Source organism: Eucyclogobius newberryi, unplaced genomic scaffold, assembly GCF_026437365.1.
Source record: "Eucyclogobius newberryi isolate DKJ021-1_F unplaced genomic scaffold, fEucNew1.0.hap1 SCAF_20, whole genome shotgun sequence".
Lineage (NCBI taxonomy): Eukaryota > Metazoa > Chordata > Actinopteri > Gobiiformes > Gobiidae > Eucyclogobius > Eucyclogobius newberryi.
In genome coordinates this window covers 30158175-30179613 of record NW_027315835.1, presented here as the reverse complement: position 1 = coordinate 30179613, position 21439 = coordinate 30158175, and the positions used below count along the sequence as shown (strand labels likewise).

The 21439-nt window shown below is 53.2% G+C and overlaps 1 protein-coding gene across 1 annotated transcript in view; it reads left to right on the top strand.

Moving 5' to 3' along the window:
• The window catches only part of dnah9 (dynein, axonemal, heavy chain 9), a 649263-nt gene that overhangs the window by 199721 nt on the left and 428103 nt on the right, over positions 1 to 21439 (top strand). The window contains exons 33-34 of the mRNA XM_072455799.1: positions 10308 to 10464; positions 15606 to 15710. Of these exons, the coding sequence (XP_072311900.1) occupies positions 10308 to 10464; positions 15606 to 15710 (262 nt within the window). The remainder of the gene's footprint in view (positions 1 to 10307; positions 10465 to 15605; positions 15711 to 21439) is intronic.

Below are 21439 nucleotides of genomic sequence, written 5' to 3'. Positions count from 1 at the left end.
CACAAACTGGGGTCGGTCTGTGAGGTAGTCCAGGATCCACTCTGCAGGTCGTACTCCACACCAGCCGTCTCCAGCTTGTCCCTCAGGAGCTGATGGTGTTGAAGGCGCTGGAAAGATCGAAGAACAGGATCCTCACAGAGCTGCCAGGCTTTTCCAGGTGAGAGAGAGAGCGGTGCAGCAGGAGATGACGGCATCCTCCACTCCGATGCCAGGACGTATACAAACTGCAGTGGGTCCATGGCTGAGCTCACGGTGGAGCGGAGGTGGTCCAGGACCAGCTCCAGTGTCTTCATCAGGTGGGACGTGAGAGCCACCGGCCTGAAGCTGTTGAAGTCTTTGGCGCGCGGTGTCTCAGGCACAGGTACCAGACAGGAGGTCTTCAGACCTGTGGTACCACCCTCAGCTTCAGGCTCATGTTGAAGACATGCTCCATAACTCCACACAGTTCATCTGCAGGACTTAAGGAGCCTGGGGCTGATGCCGTCAGGTCCCGCTGCCTTCCTCACTTTAATCCTCTTAAGCTCACTCCTCACCTCTGCTGCTGTGACAGTCAGTGGATGGCAGGGGGACTGTGTGCTGGGGGGATGGGTGAGTCCAGGTGAAGTGGGGAGCTGATGGTCCGGAGCAGAGGTGTGAAGGGGAACGGGTGTAGGCCATTGTCCGGCTGTGGAAGAGGGAGCATGCAGCTGTACAGGGGGAGGGGTGGGTGATTGATCAAATCTCAAGAAGTGAGTATTTAAATCGTTCACCCACTGTAGGTCTCCCTCTGTCTAGGCAGGGGGGGTTTGAAGCCTGAAATGGTTTTCAGGCTTCTCCACACTCCCTGAATTTTCTTTTGCTGCAGCTGCTCCTCCTCTTGCAGCCTCCTCCTGCCTGATCTTCCTCCTCAGCTCCTTCTGCACAGTCCTCAGCTCCTCCTTGTTCCCTGACCTGAAGGCTCTTCTTCTCCTTCAGCAGAGCCTTCAGTTCACGGTTAATCCACGGCTTGTTTTTTAGGAAAACACCGTCCGAGAGGGAACAATGTTCTCAAAACAAAAGTTGATGTAGTCCGTGATGCACTCTGTGATGGTGTTGATGTCCTCCCCATGTGGGTCATAAAGCTCAGTCCAGACAGTGGTGCTGAAGCAGTCCCTCAGAGCCTCCTCGCTCTCAGCAGACCACATCCTCACCACACGGGACACCACAGGCTGCCTGCGCACGATGGGTTCATACACAGGCCTCAGATGTACAAAATTGTGGTCCGAGCTGCCCAGGGGAGGGAGGGGCGAAGAAGAATAAGCCTCCTTGGTGTTGGCAAAGAATAAATCCAATGTTTTATTGTCTCTGGTGGGACAGGTAACATACTGGGTGAATGTTGGCAGGACAGAAGAGGGAGAAGCGTGGTTAAAGTCACCAGAGATGAGGAAGAGAGCCTGCGGGTGTTTGTTCTGCATCTGCTCGTGATGGAGAACATGCTTCATAGGCATTTTCAGCGTTAGCAGACGGGGCTACGTACACTGCTATTACAATAACATGTGAGAACTCCCGGGGCAGATAATATGGCCTCATGCTAACGGCTAACAGTTCAATGTCTCTGTTACATAGTTGTTCTCTGACTGTGACTTGGTTTGCTCGACACCACTTCTCATGCACAAACATCGCGAGGCCTCCTCCTCTTCTCTTTCCGCTCTCCTTTGTTCTGTCTGCGCAGGAGGTGAAAATGGTCCAAAGCCACAGTATGATCCGGGATTTCTGGGGTTAGCCAGGTCTCTGTGAGCAAAATGATGCTACAGTCTCTGTAATCCCGTTCGTACTCTGTGAGAGTCGCCAGCTCTGCTGTCTTATTTTGAAGGGACCGCACGTTTCCCATGACGACCCTCGGTACCGCGGGTCTGAAGCGGCTCTTCTTCTCCCTTAGTTTGGCACCAGTGCGCCTGCCCCTCCGTGTCTTTCTCAAAATCTCTCCCGGGATGGTGTGCTTTCTCCCGGGAAAAAGAGACGCGGCTCCGGTGCCGCGCAGCGCGAGGACCCGCTCCAGAGAGGAGCCGCTCCAGAGAGGAACTGCTCCATAGATGAGCCACTCCATAGAGGAACTGCTCCATAGAGGAGCCGCTCCATAGAGGAGCCGCTCCAGACAGGAGCCACTCAATAGAGGAGCCGCTCCATAGAGGAGCCGCTCCATAGAGGAACTGCTCCATAGAGTAGACACGCCGGGGGAGGGGGCGCGGGTCCCACACACATGCCGCGACGAGAAGAAAAAACACAATAATCCAGCCAAATAAGTCCAAATCAACGCGTATCCAGCGCGGCGGTTTGTACACATCCGGCAAGTGGATGTATGTACAATATTTACAAAAAATAAAATGAAAAGGGCAGAGGAAGTAAGGAAAAGTTCGGAAAGAGAGTGGGGGGCGTCGTAACGTAGCAGCCAGCTCCACCGGCGCCGGAAGTAACGGTTCTTGTGGTTCTATTTCATCCCTTCTGACCGCCAGAGGCGGTGCCTTAAGCACTGAATTATCATATTTTGCACATGTGCAGGTCGAGAATCTAATGACAACAAAGTAAGCTCTCTGTGACCCACGTGAAGCTATATAGTCACGTGACACCGAGAACTCAATCCCTTTTCTTTATCTCGCGTGCAGGTTTGTCGAGTTGTAAGCGGAAAATCGTGGAATTGTTTGCTACCTGCTGGTTTACTGGTTAGCCCCGCGACTTACGAGTACTCTCGCCCCTCAGAGGCTGTGATAGCACTAGCATTCTACAGCTAGGTGGATGTAGCCGACTACACCGCCGGTTAAGTAGATTAATTACTGATTGTTTCAGAGCTACTCTAGCAATCTTTTTGTCGTTCTGTAGTTTTTGAGCAGCTGGTTTCGTTCCTTCTCCGTTTATTTTGTGCTACTGCAGTATTTGGCTCGAGCGATCGCTTTTGTTTATTCCCACTGTCCTGAGCAGTTGCGTTAGCCCTGCTTCAGCGTTTTTTGTTGATAGTCTGTAGTGGCGTTCTCTGCCCGAACGAGTTGTTGCGTTTCATTAAGCTAACACGCAGTTTTGAACCACTAGCAGCGTCTTCGGGTTGACCTGGTTCGGCTAGGCATAGCCTCCATTGTCCCTGTTAAAAAAAAGGCGAGGGGTTCACGGCCTGACCTGGTTTTGTAACAGGCACACACCTGGTTAGCGTCCGGTGCTACAGTTGACATTCGAATTCAAAATGCTCAAGACACTGGCCTGCAGAGCCATTTCGTTGGCTGCATCCGATACGCATTTTCAATATGACGACCTGAATTAGCAGTCCCGGGCCTCAGAAACAGGCTCCCATGCATCCACGGGCCGCCTGGACAGGGATGACGATGTGCCCCTCTCTGTCATTCGTTCCGCACTTAGCCACTTGCGGTTGGACGTGCGGCAAGAGACTGTCGCCTCCATCGTTGTACCGCCCTCACAGGAGTACGTCAGAGAGCTGCACGCTTGCTGGACTGATGCCAAGGCATTATCGCTCTTGACGTCAGATGGGAGGGCCTTGCCGTGCATGCAAGATACCCCCCAGTTTGGCCTGGGCCATATGCTGCCTGTCGAGCCGGCTTTTGCCATGCTGATTGTCTCTCCGGAGGAGGGCCTTAGGGCAAACCCGAGGTGCCTCAGTCTGCAAAGTCGTATCACTGACAAATTTTGAGCCGGGCATACAATGCGGGGGCGTGAATGGGTAGGATGGTGAACTCCTTTTCCCACCTGTTGCTTGGTCTTTCCACTGCACTGGAGAAGTCAAATGTGGATGTACCAACACAAGGAATGCTTGATGCGTCTCTGGGGGAGCTGGGTGTTGTCCCCTTTGACCCAGGCTCGCCGACAGGTGTGGTTGGCCCAGTCTCCCCTCACGGAACCGTGTAAGAGGTTAAGGAGCATTCCAGTTGTCCCAGGAGAACTCTATTGAGCGGCAGTGCTTGAGGTGTTAGAACGCACTGCCCAGACTAGCTGTACTAGGAGCCAGTTGGTCGGTCTCTGCAGACAGAAACCTCAGACACTGCAGAGACTGAGGCTGCAGACGGACCCCTCAGCGTGGCGGCCCGCCTGCGTCTGGTTCTCAGTACGTTGGCCCGTACTGATAGACTGATAGACTTTGAGCCATACATTCCCGGCCCACGGAATGTGGTGGCGGATTTTCTATTCCGTCCGTGTCCACTGCCTGGGGAGTGGAGACTTCACCCAGAAGTGGTAAACAACATTTGGGGAATGTTCGGGAGGGCAGAGGTTGACCAATTTGCGTCCATGGAGGCGACTCACTGTCCCCTATGGATGTCCACCATTCTGGTGTTCTTACAGGAACTCCTGAAACAGTGACAGGAACATTTCACTTTTCTTGAAGGGGCCATGGCGGCTTCACCCTCCTAGACGCCGTGTGGCCCCATCTTGGGATTTGTCACTGGTATTGGACGCACTACAAACCTGATCCAACGGTTCAAACGAAGTCAGGTAGATCTTAAATGGATTTAGTTTAAGACCGCCTTTCTCCTGGCTATGGCTTCAGGTCAGCGGGTCGTGAACTACAGGCCTCGTCTATTTGTCCTGCTGCAGGTGGAATGCTGAGGGCTAGGGAGTCACTCATTGGCCAGATGCCTCTTTCCTTCCAAAGGTGTTTTCTTCAAATAGCACTCAGCCCCTCCAACTTGCATGGTTTGACACTGGGGCCCCTGGTAACACACTCTGCCCGGTCCGGGCCCTGGAGGTGTACATAAGAGCCACAACACCTGTGATTGCCTCTTTGTGTGCTATGATGGTCCAAGAAAAGGTCAAGCGCTTTCTAAACAGCGCCTTGCCCGATGGGCGGTCGAGGCCGTTGAGCTGGCTTAATGTTTCTCAGAAGCGCCAGCCTCCAGAGGGTGTGAAATGCCACTCTACCAGAAGCCCGTCCACCTGCTGGGCGGCCATGAGCGGAGGGCCCCTGGATGCAATTTGCCTATATTTGCCCGATTCAATAGAATCAATGTGGCAGTCCCCAATCCACTAGAGGGGATCCTGAGACTGCACCCTTTCTCAGCGTGTTTTATCTCACATTTTGTTTTGTCCAATGGGATCCCTCGGGAAATTGTTTATGTGTCATCCAGTGCTTAAGGCTCCGCCTCTGGTGGTCAGAAGGGATGAAATGAAACGAAAGTTACGGATGTTACTACGATCAGTGCGGTCAGTCCCTCGGAATCTGCGTTGCTGCCTCCCCCGCCCACCCCATGACGTAGTCTCAGCGATAGCGCGTGTTCCCCGCCCACCCCGTGACATAGCCATGCATTGAGATGGTGGGAATGTAAACAGAGGCCGAGGCGTGTGCCACTACACAGCGCATGACACAGCGGAAACAAAATAAATAGCGTTTGAAGCTGTGGCTAAATAGCCGCGGTTCCTCTGGGGGAGGGGTGCGTGTCACGAGTACAGAGTGCTTCCTGGAGGAGGGGCTGAAAGAGGGAAGTGTGCCGCGGGAAGACACTTCCCTGTGGGATGACGTGTCCCTGCGGGATGACACGTCCCTGTGGGATGACACGTCCCTGTGGGATGACACTTCCCTGTGGGATGACGTGTCCCTGCGGGATGACACGTCCCTGTGGGATGACACTTCCCTGTGGGATGACGTGTCCCTGCGGGATGACACGTCCCTGTGGGATGACACTTCCCTGTGGGATGACGTGTCCCTGCGGGATGACACGTCCCTGTGGGATGACACTTCCCTGTGGGATGACGTGTCCCTGCGGGATGACACGTCCCTGTGGGATGACACTTCCCTGTGGGATGACGTGTCCCTGCGGGATGACACGTCCCTGTGGGATGACGTGTCCCTGCGGGATGACACGTCCCTGTGGGATGACACGTCCCTGTGGGATGACACTTCCCTGTGGGATGACGTGTCCCTGCGGGATGACACGTCCCTGTGGGATGACACTTCCCTGTGGGATGACGTGTCCCTGCGGGATGACACGTCCCTGTGGGATGACACTTCCCTGTGGGATGACGTGTCCCTGCGGGATGACACGTCCCTGTGGGATGACACTTCCCTGTGGGATGACGTGTCCCTGCGGGATGACACGTCCCTGTGGGATGACACTTCCCTGTGGGATGACGTGTCCCTGCGGGATGACACGTCCCTGTGGGATGACACTTCCCTGTGGGATGACGTGTCCCTGCGGGATGACACGTCCCTGTGGGATGACACTTCCCTGTGGGATGACGTGTCCCTGCGGGATGACACGTCCCTGTGGGATGACGTGTCCCTGCGGGATGACACGTCCCTGTGGGATGACACGTCCCTGTGGGATGACACTTCCCTGTGGGATGACGTGTCCCTGCGGGATGACACGTCCCTGTGGGATGACACTTCCCTGTGGGATGACGTGTCCCTGCGGGATGACACGTCCCTGTGGGATGACACTTCCCTGTGGGATGACGTGTCCCTGCGGGATGACACGTCCCTGTGGGATGACGTGTCCCTGCGGGATGACACGTCCCTGTGGGATGACACGTCCCTGTGGGATGACGTGTCCCTGCGGGATGACACGTCCCTGTGGGATGACACGTCCCTGTGAGTAGGCCCCGTCCGTCTGCGGAGCCGAGGAGAAGGATATAGACTGTACTCTCGCTAAAGACTGCAGGAATCAATCAAAAATTAAATTAAAGTTAAATACTCTGAAAAGTCAATTTTACATGATATGGGACCTTTAAGGCACCGCTTCTGGCGGTCATCCAGAACCGTAGTTACATCCGTAACTTTCGTTAATCCTATTTCAACAACTATGTGGGGCAACCATTTTACTGTCTGATTAAATAAAATAGTGCCACAAATACATAGATGGACAATACAATTATTTAATGTTTCAATTAATAATTTAAAGATACAAGTTAATTCATTTAGATAATTGTTAAACATATACATATAATTCATTACTTTACAATTTAATTTTATATTTAACTTCAGTGCAAAGAATTGAAATAATCTGTCAAAATCAGAGGGTGGGACTTCCACTGCTCTGGGCAGGTCATTTCTCTACAGAGGTTATGTTGCTCAGATAAGACTTATGTTTCATTAAAGATGCACTTGTTTATGTTTTAAAGACCCGTGGCACATGCCCAGTGGAGCTCATCACTTCCCGGTGTCAGAGCGGCACAGACTGTGGGCCTGAGCGCCAGGGCAGCAGAGCCAAAGCCGAGAGGCTCTGGGCAAGAGACCGTGGAGAGTTTGTTTACTGCTTTTATAGACGAGCAGTCAGAGAACAGTGATCACGAGGCTGCTGACATACCGCGCTGCCTCTGGCTCAGCGGGGCTAGATCAGGCTAGAGCGGGCCCTCACCGGCTGGGGGCCCTCACTGCGGCTCTCCCCGTGGAGCTGAGGTTTGGTGCCTCGTTGCCCACACGACCGGTGACTGATGCTTTGTCTCAGACAGTGGAATACTGAGCCACATACGTGGGCGCTTTGCATTCATTGTGCCGCATTTTGTTATGTTACACCATCATTCCAAATTGTATTAAATTCATTATTTGCCTCAAAATTGTACAAATAATACCCTTAATGACAACATGAAAGAGGGTTGTTGGAATTATTTGCAAATGTACAGTGAGGAAAGTAAGTATTTGAACGCCTTGCGATTTTGCAAGTTCTTCCACATAGAAATGATGGAGGGTCTGAAACGTTCATTGTAGGTGCATTTCCCCTGTCAGTGTGACGGTGCGTTTCCCCTGTCAGTGTGACGGTGCATCCTAAGCGCCCCGTCATTTCTTCTCCCCGGCGTGTGTTGCCGGTTCTCACGGGCCGAGAGCGCAGCGCTTGGAGCGCTCTTTGCATTTGCAGAGCGCCCAGTTGAATCATGATTCTTCACTTCCCTGAACTGTTTCTCCACTGCCGGGACACTTTTCCCATGTAGAGCGTTGGAGGGTCCACACTCTGCACCTATGCACCACCCTCACACCACCCTCACCTGCTGCTGCTGTCGCTGCCTCCGGTGGGCCAACCAGAGACACTGCCGAGGCGCAGTTTTAAAGCGCTAGTTGCCGTGCTTGGTCTGGTCACGTGACCTCAGGACTCGACCATTTCGATTGAAATGTGTGTTTTTGTTCTGTATTATTGTTGTATATGTTATTAATGTCTGAGCCATGTGTAGCGTTATGGAGACTTCATTTTAAGGGACAATATGATTTTGGGGGTTTGTCTTGATTTATGCCATTTTTGTGTTTAACCCCTATCATTGGTTAATTGGTTTGCCCAGGGGAGGGGCTAAGGGAGTGGTTAAGGGTTTAAAAAGGAGCTCTGCTCATTGTTGAGGGAGAGAGCTGAGGAGACCCTGTTACTGTCGCTGTTGTGAGTGTTTGGATCCTGTAAACACTTTGTTGGGACTGGGTGTGAATAAAAATCACCGCACACATATTTTTGACTGAGCAAACATTTTTCACGAAAGCTAAAAAAAAACTGTGACACAGAGACAGAATCCAGAAATCACTGTGTATGATTTCTAAATAATGTATTGGTATTTTAGTATTTAAAACCTTTGTATTTGAATGGCTGCCAATCAGCAGGAATTGTGGCTCTAAAAGACCTGTGAGTCTGCCTTCAAAAGTCCACCTCTGCTCCACAGTCATCTAAATTATTAGCACCTGTTTGAGCTCGTTAGCTGCATAAAGACTCCACCCACTGCCATGGGCAAGACCAAAGAGCTGTCAGAAGACCCCAGAGACTGAACTGTAGACCTCCACAAGGCTGGAAAGGGCTGCAGAAGGAGCAGGTCAATGACCTGAAGAGAGCTGGTACCACAGTCTCAAAGTTACTATGGTGACGCACTACACCGTCATGATTTCAAATCATGCATCGCACAGAAGGTTCCCCTGCTTAAGTCAGCACATGTCCGGACCTGTCTGAAGTTTACCAATGACCATCAGGATGATCCAAAGGATCATGGGAGAAAGTCATGTGATGGAAACATCATGCTTTAGGGGAGGAAACATCACGCTTTGGGGGTGGAAACATCACGCTTTTGGGGCAAAAACATCACACTTTGGGGGTGGAGACATCACGCTTTGGGGGTGGAAACGTCATGCTTTGGGGGAGGAAACATCACGCTTTGGGGGTGGAAACGTCATGCTTTGGGGGAGGAAACATCACGCTTTGGGGGAGGAAACATCACGCTTTGGGGGAGGAAACATCACGCTTTGGGGGAGGAAACATCATGCTTTGGGGGAGGAAACATCACGCTTTGGGGGAGGAAACATCACGCTTTTGGGGCAAAAACATCACACTTTGGGGGTGGAGACATCACGCTTTGGGGGTGGAAACATCACGCTTTGGGGGAGGAAACATCACGCTTTGGGGGTGGAAACGTCATGCTTTGGGGGAGGAAACATCACGCTTTGGGGGAGGAAACATCACGCTTTGGGGGAGGAAACATCACGCTTTGGGGGAGGAAACATCACGCTTTGGGGGAGGAAACATCACGCTTTGGGGGAGGAAACATCATGCTTTGGGGGAGGAAACATCATGCTTTGGGGGAGGAAACATCACGCTTTGGGGGAGGAAACATCACGCTTTGGGGGAGGAAACATCACGCTTTGGGGGCTTTTCTGCACAGGGGAGAAGTGGGCTAAATGCTGCTGCAGAGTGTACAAACCTGGTCCAGAACTACGGCAGACGTTTGACCTCTGTAACTACTCAAAAGCTTCTGTACCAAATATTAACATTGATTTTGTAGCAGGAATAACATACCAAAAAAATACAAATATCATACAATGTGATTTCCAGATTTTTTTAAGACAGAGAACTCACGGGATATTCAGATACTTATAATATTTTTTTTTACTGTATATATTTCAAAAAAAATACATACTATACTACATCATTATATTCACAGCCATGCCTGGTTTCCTCCAGACATGAGGCTTCTATAGCCACAGTGTTCAGAGATGTTTGTCTCTCATGGTCTGAGAGTCCTTCAGGAGTCTGTCATGTGACCTTTACTGAGGAGTGGCTTCTGTCTGGACACTCCCCCACACAGGCTGATGGTGCAGCGCTGCAGAGATGGTGGTTCTTCTGGAAGGTTCTCCTCTCTCCACAGTACATAGTATAATAATCTCGTTTCACACAGGGCCACCTGAAGTATGTACTCCTACGTCCTCACACCGTGGCACCGCTGAAGGTCATTCATGTTCATGTGAAGGGCTCCAGGACGTGGCAGACGTGGTTCACATTCCATCTGAACCTTTTGGCTTTGGGTTAGGGTTCTGCAAAAGTGAAATGAACAACTCTATATCCATTGTTTTGAAATATTAAAAGATAATGCGTGCGTGTGTGTGCCCTCATGTCCAGGTGCTACATCACCCTAACTCAGTCTCTCCACTTGACCATGAGTGGAGCTCCAGCCGGTCCAGCTGGCACCGGCAAAACTGAGACCACCAAAGACCTGGGCCGGGCCCTGGGCATCATGGTGTACGTGTTCAACTGCTCCGAGCAAATGGACTACAAGGTGAAGCCACTCGCCTCATAAGTATTCACCCCACGCCGCTCTCTCACTGCCGCCTCACAATTGTCATTAAAGCTGTCAATCTGGAGTTTCCTTTTCATCTCTTGCTCTCTCATCCAGCGCTCCGGCTCCCTCCTCCAGAAAACATCTGATTGGTATGTTCCTCACGCCTCAGGCCTGCAGCAGCGCTCTGACACGGGCCTGCAGCAGCGCTCTGACACGGGCCTGCAGCAGCGCTCTGACACGGGCCTGCGCTCTGACACGGGCCTGCAGCAGCGCTCTGACGCGGTCCTGCAGCAGCGCTCTCACGCGGGCCTGCAGCAGCGCTCTGACACGGCCCTGCAGCAGCGCTCTGACACGGCCCTGCAGCAGCGCTCTGACGCGGGCCTGCGCTCTGACGCGGGGCTGCAGCAGCGCTCTGACGCGGGCCTGCGCTCTGACACGGGCCTGCAGCAGCGCTCTGACACGGCCCTGCAGCAGCGCTCTGACACGGCCCTGCAGCAGCGCTCTGACGCGGGGCTGCAGCAGCGCTCTGACGCGGGCCTGCGCTCTGACGCGGGGCTGCAGCAGCGCTCTGACGCGGGCCTGCAGCAGCGCTCTGACACGGGCCTGCAGCAGCGCTCTGACGCGGGGCTGCAGCAGCGCTCTGACACGGGCCTGCAGCAGCGCTCTGACACGGGCCTGCAGCAACGCTCTGACGCGGGGCTGCAGCAGCGCTCTGACGCGGCCCTGCAGCAGCGCTCTGACACGGGCCTGCAGCAGCGCTCTGACACGGGCCTGCAGCAACGCTCTGACGCGGGGCTGCAGCAGCGCTCTGACGCGGCCCTGCAGCAGCGCTCTGACACGGGCCTGCAGCAGCGCTCTGACGCGGGGCTGCAGCAGCGCTCTGACGCGGCCCTGCAGCAGCGCTCTGACACGGCCCTGCAGCAGCGCTCTGACGCGGGGCTGCAGCAGCGCTCTCACGCGGGGCTGCAGCAGCGCTCTGACGCGGGCCTGCAGCAGCGCTCTGACGCGGGGCTGCAGCAGCGCTCTGACGCGGGGCTGCAGCAGCGCTCTGACGCGGGGCTGCAGCAGCGCTCAGACGCGGGCCTGCAGCAGCGCTCTGACGCGGGCCTGCAGCAGCGCTCTGACGCGGGCCTGCAGCAGCGCTCTGACGCGGGCCTGCAGCAGCGCTCTGACGCGGGCCTGCAGCAGCGCTCTGACGCGGGCCTGCAGCAGCGCTCTGACGCGGGGCTGCAGCAGCGCTCTGACGCGGGGCTGCAGCAGCGCTCTGACGCGGGGCTGCAGCAGCGCTCTGACACGGGCCTGCGCTCTGACACGGGGCTGCAGCAGCGCTCTGACGCGGGCCTGCAGCAGCGCTCTGACACGGGCCTGCGCTCTGACACGGGCCTGCAGCAGTGCTCTGACGCGGGGCTGCAGCAGCGCTCTGACGCGGGCCTGCAGCAGCGCTCTGACGCGGGCCTGCAGCAGCGCTCTGACACGGCCCTGCAGCAGCGCTCTGACGCGGGGCTGCAGCAGCGCTCTGACGCGGGCCTGCAGCAGCGCTCTGACACCGGCCTGCAGCAGCGCTCTGACACGGGGCTGCAGCAGCGCTCTGACGCGGGGCTGCAGCAGCGCTCTGACACGGGCCTGCAGCAGCGCTCTGACGCGGGCCTGCAGCAGCGCTCTGACACGGCCCTGCAGCAGCGCTCTGACGCGGCCCTGCAGCAGCGCTCTGACGCGGCCCTGCAGCAGCGCTCTGACGCGGGCCTGCAGCAGCGCTCTGACGCGGGGCTGCAGCAGCGCTCTGACGCGGGGCTGCAGCAGCGCTCTGACGCGGGGCTGCAGCAGCGCTCTGACGCGGGGCTGCAGCAGCGCTCTGACGCGGGGCTGCAGCAGCGCTCTGACACGGCCCTGCAGCAGCGCTCTGACACGGGCCTGCAGCAGCGCTCTGACTCGGGCCTGCAGCAGCGCTCTGACACGGGGCTGCAGCAGCGCTCTGACACGGGCCTGCAGCAGCGCTCTGACACGGGCCTGCAGCAGCGCTCTGACGCGGGCCTGCAGCAGCGCTCTGACGCGGGGCTGCAGCAGCGCTCTGACGCGGGCCTGCAGCAGCGCTCTGACGCGGGCCTGCAGCAGCGCTCTGACGCGGGGCTGCAGCAGCGCTCTGACGCGGGCCTGCAGCAGCGCTCTGACGCGGGGCTGCAGCAGCGCTCTGACGCGGGCCTGCAGCAGCGCTCTGACACGGGCCTGCAGCAGCGCTCTGACACGGGGCTGCAGCAGCGCTCTGACACGGGCCTGCGCTCTGACACGGGCCTGCAGCAGCGCTCTGACGCGGGGCTGCAGCAGCGCTCTGACGCGGGGCTGCAGCAGCGCTCTGACGCGGGCCTGCAGCAGCGCTCTGACGCGGGGCTGCAGCAGCGCTCTGACGCGGGCCTGCAGCAGCGCTCTGACACGGGCCTGCGCTCTGACACGGGCCTGCAGCAGTGCTCTGACGCAGGGCTGCAGCAGCGCTCTGACGCGGGCCTGCAGCAGCGCTCTGACGCGGGCCTGCAGCAGCGCTCTGACACGGCCCTGCAGCAGCGCTCTGACGCGGGGCTGCAGCAGCGCTCTGACGCGGGCCTGCAGCAGCGCTCTGACACCGGCCTGCAGCAGCGCTCTGACACGGGGCTGCAGCAGCGCTCTGACGCGGGGCTGCAGCAGCGCTCTGACGCGGGCCTGCAGCAGCGCTCTGACGCGGCCCTGCAGCAGCGCTCTGACACGGCCCTGCAGCAGCGCTCTGACACGGCCCTGCAGCAGCGCTCTGACACGGGCCTGCAGCAGCGCTCTGACGCGGGGCTGCAGCAGCGCTCTGACGCGGGGCTGCTGCAGCGCTCTGACGCGGCCCTGCAGCAGCGCTCTGACGCGGGGCTGCAGCAGCGCTCTGACGCGGGCCTGCAGCAGCGCTCTGACGCCGGCCTGCAGCAGCGCTCTGACGCGGGGCTGCAGCAGCGCTCTGACACGGGGCTGCAGCAACGCTCTGACACGGCCCTGCGCTCTGACGCGGGGCTGCAGCAGCGCTCTGACGCGGGCCTGCAGCAGCGCTCTGACGCGGGCCTGCAGCAGCGCTCTGACGCGGGCCTGCAGCAGCGCTCTGACACGGGGCTGCAGCAGCGCTCTGACACGGGCCTGCAGCAGCGCTCTGACGCGGGCCTGCAGCAGCGCTCTGACGCGGGCCTGCAGCAGCGCTCTGACGCGGGGCTGCAGCAGCGCTCTGACGCGGGCCTGCAGCAGCGCTCTGACGCGGGCCTGCAGCAGCACTCTGACGCGGGGCTGCAGCAGCGCTCTGACGCGGGGCTGCAGCAGCGCTCTGACGCGGGGCTGCAGCAGCGCTCTGACACGGGCCTGCAGCAGCGCTCTGACGCGGGCCTGCAGCAGCGCTCTGACGCGGGGCTGCAGCAGCGCTCTGACACGGGCCTGCAGCAGCGCTCTGACACGGGCCTGCAGCAGCGCTCTGACACGGGGCTGCAGCAGCGCTCTGACACGGGCCTGCAGCAGCGCTCTGACACGGGGCTGCAGCAGCGCTCTGACACGGGCCTGCAGCAGCGCTCTGACACGGGCCTGCAGCAGCGCTCTGACACGGCCCTGCGCTCTGACACGGGGCTGCAGCAGCGCTCTGACGCAGGGCTGCAGCAGCGCTCTGACACGGCCCTGCGCTCTGACACGGGGCTGCAGCAGCGCTCTGACGCGGGGCTGCAGCAGCGCTCTGACACGGGCCTGCGCTCTGACACGGGGCTGCAGCAGCGCTCTGACGCGGGGCTGCAGCAGCGCTCTGACACGGGCCTGCAGCAGCGCTCTGACACGGGCCTGCAGCAGCGCTCTGACACGGGCCTGCAGCAGCGCTCTGACACGGGCCTGCAGCAGCGCTCTGACACGGCCCTGCGCTCTGACACGGGGCTGCAGCAGCGCTCTGACGCGGGGCTGCAGCAGCGCTCTGACACGGCCCTGCGCTCTGACACGGGGCTGCAGCAGCGCTCTGACGCGGGGCTGCAACAGCGCTCTGACACGGGCCTGCAGCAGCGCTCTGACACGGGCCTGCAGCAGCGCTCTGACACGGGCCTGCGCTCTGACATGACATGTCCACTGTGGACATTGGCTGCATCAAGAGTGCTTTAGGACATGTAAACAGTGTCATTAGATAAGGATTAGAATGGACAAATTGCACAGGCATCAACACATCTGTGGCATTCTGTGGTCAGAAAAGATTCTCTCTTAATTCAATTGTAACGCCCAAAATCACAACTGCAGTTGCCTCGGAGGGCGACAGTGAAAAACAGATCAAACAATGTTCATAGGGAAGGGTCCCCGCGTCCTCTGTCCTTAGACAAATGTCCCAGAGTCCTCTGTCCTTAGCTCCTCCTTCTCGACCAGGAAAAACTACAAAACCTCTTTGGGAGAAAGTATAAACCTGGAGGAGTTCCAGAGTGAAGGAGAAATCTGACTCTCACAGACGAGAGAGAGTTCTTCCAGGCAGATGAAGAACCGTTCAAATGGAGTAGAGACCGTTTCTCCAGGAGAGGATCATCTGGATCCACAGGTCATCGATGTGCCAAGAAGAAGAAAAGGCAATGAACAGATTTCAAGTGAAATTAAATATTAAATATAGTTTGATAGAATAAGTAGCAAATTTGACAAATGACACTGTTACAATGTAAGTCCAATTCTTGGTCGCCTGCGCAGTTTGTCATCCATTTTTCCAGCTGCCAAAAGTACATTCCAAAAGTACATTCCAAAAGTTTGTTCCAAACGTATCCGTGTATTTTTTCCATGGCAGGAGTTTTGAGGCCCAAGTTCATAATTCTAAAGTTCAGGGGTAAATGCTGTAACAGTGGCAGAGCGTTGTGAACTTCACTCACATAATGTGATTGACAGGACAGTCCCAGAACAGTGACAGTGGTTTGCCTCCTGGTGGCGCTGTTTCTACAACTGTTGCATTTCCAACAAGATATTTAGTAGTAGAGTATCAGAGCAGAAGGAGGAGCAGCAGAGGAGGAGGAGGAGTGGGGCAGAAGGAGAGGAGGAGGGTCGGAGGAGGAGCGGAGCAGGAAGAGCAGAGGAGGAGGAGGAGCAGAGGAGGAGGAGCACAGCCAGGGGCCTACGTGACTAACAGTGTTTCTCCTCCTCAGTCGTGTGGGAACATCTACAAAGGTCTGGCGCAGAGCGGAGCCTGGGGCTGCTTTGACGAGTTCAACCGCATCTCAGTGGAGGTGCTCTCCGTCGTGGCGGTTCAGGTAATTTTGCTTTGGCGTGACGTTCGGTTGAGGAATCAGGATTTCTTATTGACCTCATTCCGCCCACTTTCCCCTCTTTTCCCACGTGGTAATCACACTTCCGTCCAACAGGAATGCCGTTAGTTTAAATGGAGAATGAGGGAAAAGTCTGGTCTGCTCTTTAGCGTTTGTGTCACAAACATGATCCACATGCACATTGAAATCACCTGTAATGACCAAACCATCAAAGTCTGTGCGACTGAAACGTCTCTGTAAAATCATCAATAAAACGTTGGCAGTGCTGGAGAGGCTTGTATAAAACAATGAAGAGAATGGATGAGACTGTTTAGCTGCATTTAAAAGGAGACATGCTCAAATGATGAAAACACCCCAAAAGACAACCTGTGGGTCATTATTTCATCTCTAAAAACTGCACAGACTCCACCCCCTTTTTTTGTTTTCTCTTTTTTCAGATTCAAACTTAAAGTTGGGTGGAGCAGATTCTATCAGAACTACATTTCCTGTGATTTTGTCATGTTTCAGTTAAAAATATAAAATTAGGATTATAAGAAGAAACACAATTATTAATCAAGAGTGATTTAGCACAGTAAGTTTAAGACTGGGCCTTATCTTTTCACAGGGAATATGAATCAAATTTCGCAGAATTTCGCAGCCTGACTCTCATTTTGTTTTCCCATCTGTGTGATGTGACTACAGAAATAGCACTAGGGGGGGGCTCTTTTTACATAGGGCCCCGGGTTGGTTTGATTTTTAATATGACAATAAGTCCCGGCAACGTTGAGACCCAGTGCATCCTAGCTATGGGAGATACCAGGTGAAGGGCGAGGGGGGATGGGTGGTGGGGCTTTTGTTGGTGTAGTCGGCTTGTGCGGGGAAGAGTTGATAAGTATTGACATAACTCTTGATCTTGCTTTATTGGGTGTGAGTAGAACCATCTTAAGGCCTGATTTGATCAGACTTTCAAGATGACTGGGAAAGCCCTGGGTGAGAGTGGAGATGAGAAGGAGAATGAGAAATCTGCAGTGGGAGTAGATGTTGTAGGGGGACCCAGGGCTGCTCTGAGGGCAGGGGCCTACAGATGGGTCCAAGGCCTTTGATGAGGACCAAATGGGGAATTTTAATGACTCCTGCGCTGGCCGCTGTAAAGATTACTGTGGTGCTGTTGCTGATGAGTCCTTCGCTGGAGGCGGTGGAGGTGATTGTGGAGGAGAATCTGTTGCTGAATAATTTTCTGGTGGTGGTGGAGCGACTTCTAATGAAATCTTTTGTGCAGGCTGTGGCCGGCAACTGATGGAGCAGGAATTCTTTTCTCATTCCTCTCTTCTCTAACTATCTGCTCAGGACCCTGTCCAGGCCCTCAGAGCGTGAAGCAGGTTCTCTGTCTGCACCTTCACCCCTCCTCTGCACCCTCACTCCACCTCTGTACCCTCACTCCACCTCTGCCCCCTCACTCCACCTCTGCCCCCTCACTCCACCTCTTCACCCTCGCTCCACCTCTGCACCCTCACTCCACCTCTGCACCCCCACTCCACCTCTGCCCCCTCACTCCACCTCTGCACCTTCATTCCACCTCTGCACCCTCGCTCCACCGCTGCACCTTCACTCCTCCTCTGCACCCTCACTCCAACTCTGCACCCCCTCTTTTCTAAACTTCAGTCTGTTCTCGCTGCATGTCGACTGCACCACGAGCACAATCAGCTGTTTCACTCCTCCATGTTTAGCCAAAACATTAGGAAGGAGTGACGTGCTCTCACTCACTGTGGCGCTGGGAAAACAGTGTGTGTTGATCTTTTAAACACACATTTTTCAGCGTCGTTCTTGGGAACGAGAGTCACTCCGATTTAGGTTGAAAGTAGTTTAGGTTGAAAGTAGCCGTTTTCTTGGAAAAAATGTTAACCTCTTACCACTGGATGACACTGGAATTGTATCTTGGAGTCCTTTTTCCGATTCTAAAGGAAATATCTGTGCTTGTAGCTCATATTTATTTTTTCAGATTACAACTTATCCGTCTATTTTTTTTATATTTTATAGACATAACGAAACATTAGAATGTTTTATAATTCTATGAAATGTGAATTCATAAAAAGCCTTTTTTTCTCGTGCATTCTACTGCAGCAGTGTTGGACTCAACATGGCTGACAGGGGCGGAGCTCGGATTGTGGAATGTGACTGGACTCTGGTCAGGACAAACGGGATGCTCTCTGAGGAGCTGATGAGCGCTGCTTTCACACCGTGCAGGCCCAGAGCAAACCTATAATGAGGCGCGCCTTGTAAATGTATCTATCACACTAATAGTGCTCGCAAACATTTTCCATGAAAAATGTGCATTTGTTCTAAAAAAGTGGGTATTGATTTTTGTAGTTGCAACCTAAAGAGGCTAATAGTCCATTTTGTCATCCAGCAGGGGGCAGCATATTGACACATATTCCAACTAAAGGGCCACAGGCCAGGGCTCGACACGGTCAGTCATTCAGAGGGATGACCTCAACAGCCACTGTACCTTTAAAAAGACTTAGAACATTCAGTTTTGGTCTGTATCACCATGTGCTGTTATTGTGGTTATAATGAAGTATAATAATAAAGTTTTGGATTTGATCCTTCTACAAAGTTTTCCCTACTGCAGACACTCGAAGCAGGGAAATCTGTGTTCTTTCTCTCTGTACGGACAAGCCCTCAAAGCTTTCAAGACCACACACTTTCTGTCTGATCCTAAAATGCAGCACCTGGACAGTAGGAGATGGGGTAAAATCAAGTCTGAAAGTAGGTTTCTGAGCATAGCCACATGATTGACATGGTAGTTTCATGTGTAAAATAGCTCCTGAAATAATCTGCTCACTGCACAGTCAGCAGGGATTTCTTGGAGTTCACCAGTTCCTCCTAATGGAACTAATCCACTTCTGAAGACCAGGGATGGGAAGAAAATGAAAATATGTTGAGTTACAGAATACTGAATACCTGTATTAAAATGTATGCAACGTATTCAATTCCGTTTATTTTTGTGACACCCAAAATCACAACAGCAGTTGCCTCGAAGGATGAAGGTGAAATAGAGAAGCAGAATGAACAATGTTCACATAAAATTAGCAAATGGATAATTGTCTTTGGACGTAGACCCTCCAAAACCCTTTGGGAGAAAGTATAAACCTTGGGTAGAACCACAATGAAGGAGAGATCCTACTCCCACAGACGGACTGCAGATGGTCAAAGACTGACACGCTTCCATCTGCAGATAGAACCACTCAGGAGGAGACGGTTCCTCTGGGCAGATGAAGAGCCATTTATCTAGAGTAGAGAGCGTTCCTCAGGCAATTGAGGAGCATCTGGATCTACAGGTCAGCATCTGCAGAGTCTGAAACTGAAGGTCTGTCAAGAAATTAGACATACACCAATTCTATTCCTTAACACACAGAGAACACAATTCAACTTATAATATGAAACTATACAGAAACGTCAGACTTTTTTGTGGCAAGCATGGGAGAAACCGCCAGGCCGGGTCACCCAGGCTGTTGTAAGCAGCCTGGGTGACCCTCCTTGTTCTCACGACGTTTTTTCTCATGCAGGTTGGTTTTATTAGATATTATATCCAGCGTTGCCGGGACTTATTGTCACAATAAAAATCAAACCAACCCGGGGCCCTATGTAAAAAGAGCTCCCCCTACTGCTATTTCTGTAGTCACATCATCACACAGATGGAAAAACAAAATGCGAGTCAGGCCCAATCTGAGAAATGTGATTCATATTCCCTGTGAAAAGATAAAGCCCAGTCCCACTGAAACTAGTCTGAAACTCGCTGTGCTAAATGTCAGATCCTTATGTAACAAATCTCTCTTAATTAATAATTTTATTTCTTCTTATAATCTTGATTTTATGTTTTTAACTGAAACATGGCTTGACAAAAACACAGGAAATGTAGTTCTGATAGAATCTGCTCCACCCAACTTTAAGTTTGAATCTGAAACACGAGAAAACAAAAAAGGGGGTGGAGTCTGTGCTTTCTTTAGAGATGAAATAATTACCCGCAGGTTGTCTTTTGGGGTGTTTTCATCATTTGAGTATGTATCCTTTAAAATGGAGCTAAAACGGTCTCCATCCATTCTCTTCATTGTTTTATACAAGCCTCTCCAGCACTGCCAAAGTTTTATTGATGATTTTACTGAGATGCTCTCAGTCATATGCACAGACTTTGATGGTTTGGTCATTACAGGTGGTTTCAATGTGCATGTTGATAATATTTGTGACAGAAACGCTAAAGAGCTTGATGCTGTCCTTGAAACCTTCAGTCTTACTCAGCATGTGAGAGGCCCCACCCACAGCAAAGGACACACTCTAGATCTCATAATTACAAAGGGGGTAAATATTTCAAATGTTAATGTGATCGATGTTGCTCTGTCTGATCATTTCTGTGACTTCTTTGACCTGTCTGTTTCTCCCCAACCTCCGGTTGGTCCTGCAGTTGTTCAGAGGAGACACATAAGTGATGGCACAGGTGCACTGTTTATGGAAATGATAAACTTTGAAAATGTCTCATGTTCTAATGTAAATGATTTGTTGAACTCTGTTACATCTAGTGTTTTGAATGTTCTGGACACCATCGCCCCTGTAAAGGCTAAAATGGTTAAAAATAAGCAGAAGGCGCCGTGGAGAAATGATGATTCGGTCAGGGCACAGAAAAGGGAGTGCCGCAGGGCCGAACGGAAATGGCGCAAGTCAAAGCTCCAGGTTCAAAAATAGATTTACAAAGAGAAGCTGAACATGTACAACCTAATCTTATGTAGAACTAGGGAAAGATATTTTTCTGAAAAGATTGGAAGCTGCAGTAACAACTCGCGTGTCCTGTTGTCCCTCCAGCTCAGCTGCCGTTAGAACTCATTTCCACATCCAAGTGTAATGAGTTTGCATTATTCTTTAATGACAAAGTTCAGGGCATTAAAAATGCTATAAATCCCACAATGCAAAAAATTACCCTAAAACCACCAAGACACTTAGAGCTAACTCACTTTGCACCAGTAACTGACAAAACTGTCCATGAGATCACCAGTCTGAGTTCATCTACATGCTGCCTCGATGTGTTACCCACCAGATTTCTAAAGTCTGTGCTGAACAGTTTGTTAGCACCATTCACTCACATAGTCAACATGTCGCTTCAATCTGGAACATTCCCAATGTCTTTGAAAACTGCGGTCATAAAGCCTCTCCTAAAGAAGAGCAGTCTTGATGCCGCAGTACTGAGTAATTACCGGCCCATCTCTAATCTGCCATTTTGGGGCAAAGTCCTTGAAAAGGTTGTTTACCAACAGCTCACAGATTTCCTCTTAATAAACAACTCATTTGATGTTTTTCAGTCAGGTTTTAGACCTCATCACAGCACTGAGACTGCTCTTGTCAAGGTGACAAATGACATCCGCCTGAACACTGACACGGGCAAAGCCTCAGTCTTAATTCTGTTAGATCTGAGTGCTGCTTTTAACACTGTCCATCATGGGATCCTCTTACAGAGACTAGAGGACTGGGTGGGCATCACTGGCACTGCCCTAAACTGGTTAAGGTCCTATCTGGAAGACAGGAAGTACTTTGTTGAAATTGGTAGCTGTGTCTCTGACCACATGACCCTGACCTGTGGAGTGCCCCAAGGGTCAGTCCTGGGTCCCCTTCTGTTCAACCTCTACATGCTGCCGTTGGGTCAGTTAATACGCAGTGAAAATGTGTCCTATCACAATTATGCAGACGAC